Below are 3089 nucleotides of genomic sequence, written 5' to 3' on the forward strand. Positions count from 1 at the left end.
ATTATGACGTCATCGCCTACGGGAGCATATGTCGTGACGTCAAACTTTACGATTTATCGGTATTATTTAAATCGATTTCTCTCGGTATCTAGAAGTCGTAGAAGAAAAAGAAAAATTCCGTTGGTCCTCATTTTTCCTGCTCTATGACTTTGAAACATCACACAAGTAAGCGCAACTGATCTATTTGGTGAATCTGCTGCTGCTACTACAACAACTCTCACACTCACCTTCCAAGAATTTGACACGCAGATCTTCAGGGCGGATGTCGAGGATTTGAGGAGCAAAGATGGTACCGGAGTCATAGACCATCTTGATGATCAGACCGTATGAGAAGGGAGAGATGTTCAACATGTTGAGCAGGGTGGCCTCACTGGGGCCTACCTTATCTCCTTCCTTCAGAATATGCACGTCGTTCTGAGGGAGAATAAGAAGAACAAAGTGTTAGTTTTTTTATCTAACATCCCAAGATGAAAATGACCTGTCACCATAAAAAAAAAAAATAATAACAAAAAAAAATGATATCTAAACTAACTTCGGACAGCAGGCTTTCTCCTGTGCTTATACAGTACTTATAAGACAGATTCGATTCCCACCCGGGGCGAACTTTATTCTAAACTGATGAGGTTCGTTCTTGGAACAGCAGGCTTTCTCCTATCAGTACTTATACAGCACTAGAACGCAAATTCGATACACTGGTAATGTCGCCACTGGTCGCTACTCAATTGTCCTCACAAGGCTGAGTGCACCCATAACTCCAAGCACAGGGCCGAAAAAACTTTGACCCCATCGGGAATTGAACCCGGGACCTCCGGAGTCCAAGTCTAGTGTGATACCCACTCGGGCGCAGAGGTTGCTTCTATGATGTCAAGCATACTTACGATGATTTCAATTGTTCCCTTGGAGATCTTGGTGGGAATGGAGAGAAGACAGTGGCGTGGTGGGGCTGGGCAAGAGTGACGAGGGCATCCCGTTCTTGAATAGTAGCGAAATCAATGTAAGTACCATATCCTTATCAAGTTATCCTGGACGCTCTGGTTGGGTTTTCTAAGGACGTGTTTTATTGAGCCCTATAGTCTCCAGGTTGTTGTTTACAAATGTCTGGATTTTTGACCATTAGACCATTTTCCCACGCACATCCCAATACTTTTCTACAATATCATTGCTGGCTTCCAGGGCTGGACAGGAATTTAGATGGGTCTGATTCATACGAGTATTTAAGAAGTAGAGAGGACAATTAGGAGAGTCTTTAATTTTGATTCTGAGAGTCTTTCTAAGGCTCAAAAAATTCTAGGATTGGTTTTAAACTTCCCGTATCAGATGATTTACACGATGTATTTTAGCTTGAAATGAAAATGTATCCTGTATAGAAAAACAAGAATAAATTTCCTCTAATGTCATCCATCACTCATTTTGCCCCCAGGTGACAGATCTGTTCGCGAAGCTCGTTGCTCTAGGCGCGCTACCCCCGTCCAAACCAGCTGAAGATGAGGAAACCCTGAAGCCAATCTCCTGGCACTCCGAAGCGATGAAAGAGCGCCAGCCCGCCATGATTCATTCCCTCTACAGCGGTAAGGCATTTTTAATTGTGGTAAACATACTTAAACGCTTGTCACAAAATATATCGTTCCCCGATTATTTCACCTAGATAAATTTTTGTGGTCAGTGGATCATAAGTGGTTAGAAAAAGCTTTACAATGTGTCGAAAATCAACATGATTTATAAATCGCGAAATTTCTGAAACAATTGACAATAAAACTGTTTCCCTTTAAAATTAAGTCATTGAACTCGTCCTCACTGTTAACAACAACCAAACCTATTTGGGAAAAATCGAACAGAAAGCCCCAAACTTAAAATAAATTAGACGTAACAGCATCTGTTACAAAATGAAGCTAAGGGTTAACAACTGCACCACTGAGTTTGGTTCTAATGACTAATATAAATTAAATATTCGTATGTTGTAAATAATCTGTTTTATTTAATTTTATGTTTTATTGTAACAGGTATTCAATGCGGCTCGTGCGGGGCTCGCTTTCCGCCTGATCAGACTACCAAGTACTCTCTGCATTTGGATTGGCACTTCCGCATTAATCGCCGTGAAAGAGACTTGGGTCGGAGTGTACAGAGTCGCAAGTTTTATTTCTCGGCGCGCGAGTGGTGCGCGTACTATGAGATTGAGGATGACGAGAATAAGGGTGAGTTTTTTTAGAGGTTTTGATAGAGGTAGGTATTAAAAAAAAACTAATGAAGTAGTAAAGTTTCCCCCCAGGCGGAAAACGAAACCCCGCTACCCTAGCGCGCTTACAGAGGTAAGCCCGCGGCTATCCTCCAAACCTACTACCAGGGTTGGCTTATCGGCGACCAGCGAAACTACACTAATCAGGTGATTATGTACGGTGATACCGACTGACCAGGAGGAATATCCTTTTCAGAGGGCGTAGCGCCGTGTGGAGACTGAGAGTGTTGTCCGCTCCCATCAGGGTCAGACCCTGTATCAGTCTTATTGTGTCAGGTCACACTGATGTAGTGAGTGCTTGGCCTAAAATTCTTTCTTTTCACAATTATAACCGAAACACCCTCCTTTCCCCGCAGGTCAAAAGGCTGGTTTCCGAGATCAAGGAGCTGGTCGGGTAACCCGACGGTTCAGCTAGACAGGGACCAATTCATTCTCCCGGCGCGAGAGAGGGTAGCCTCCTGTCACCGTTAACCGCGCAGAACTAAACGAGGGTAGAACCCCGATGTGGTGTGGTGTTCGGAGATAGAATTCGAGCAGTTCTATAAAGCTGAGGAAGAAGGGAAGAAGTGCCAGCTCAACGAAACGAGCGGTGGCGAGTAAGACGGCCGTGCGGGCGTACCCCCATCCGATTGTGCTACCAGGTCCATCTTGTTTGGGAGTGTATCAAATATCCCCTCTCTTAAACTTTCCAATTGGTAACCCGATTTTATTCCTACTTATCTAAATACTCCACTCTCATCTATTGTTTGTTTTCCCGTTTCGGCCCTACGGAGGGATCACACTAAATTTTTAACTTTGCTTTTTCATGTTTCCTCTTCCCAGCTAGACTCTTTCAGTTCTGTATGCAAGATGGGTC

At 43.7% G+C, this 3089-nt stretch overlaps 2 protein-coding genes across 2 annotated transcripts; one reads left to right on the forward strand and one right to left on the reverse strand.

Annotated features, from left to right (window-relative positions):
• Positions 1-180: 180 nt before the first annotated feature.
• Positions 181-931, reverse strand: LOC108251937 (60S acidic ribosomal protein P0-like). Its single transcript, XM_026820880.1, has 2 exons — positions 879-931; positions 181-414 (listed from the first exon to the last, which is right to left on the reverse strand). Exon 2 carries the CDS (start codon positions 349-351, stop codon positions 181-183), a length of 171 nt encoding a protein of 56 aa, XP_026676681.1. The 5' UTR covers positions 352-414; positions 879-931.
• On the forward strand, positions 932-2206 carry LOC103505572 (pre-mRNA cleavage complex 2 protein Pcf11-like). Its single transcript, XM_026820884.1, has 3 exons — positions 932-994; positions 1421-1568; positions 2001-2206. The coding sequence occupies exons 2-3, from the start codon at positions 1526-1528 to the stop codon at positions 2204-2206; spliced, it is 249 nt and encodes an 82-aa protein (XP_026676685.1). The 5' UTR covers positions 932-994; positions 1421-1525.
• Positions 2207-3089: the final 883 nt, after the last annotated feature.

Source organism: Diaphorina citri, unplaced genomic scaffold (assembly GCF_000475195.1).
Source record: "Diaphorina citri unplaced genomic scaffold, Diaci psyllid genome assembly version 1.1 scaffold182, whole genome shotgun sequence".
Classification (NCBI taxonomy): Eukaryota; Metazoa; Arthropoda; class Insecta; order Hemiptera; family Psyllidae; genus Diaphorina; species Diaphorina citri.

What these genes read in the sequence shown, in the direction of transcription:
- LOC108251937 (XM_026820880.1), bottom strand. Translation starts at nt 351, where the DNA reads ATGTTGAACATCTCTCCCTTCTCATACGGTCTGATCATCAAGATGGTC.
- LOC103505572 (XM_026820884.1), top strand. Translation starts at nt 1,526, where the DNA reads ATGAAAGAGCGCCAGCCCGCCATGATTCATTCCCTCTACAGCG. An exon ending in GATTCATTCCCTCTACAGCG is followed by an intron (nt 1,569 to 2,000) that starts GTAAGGCATTTT and finishes TTATTGTAACAG; the next exon opens with GTATTCAATGCGGCTCGTGC.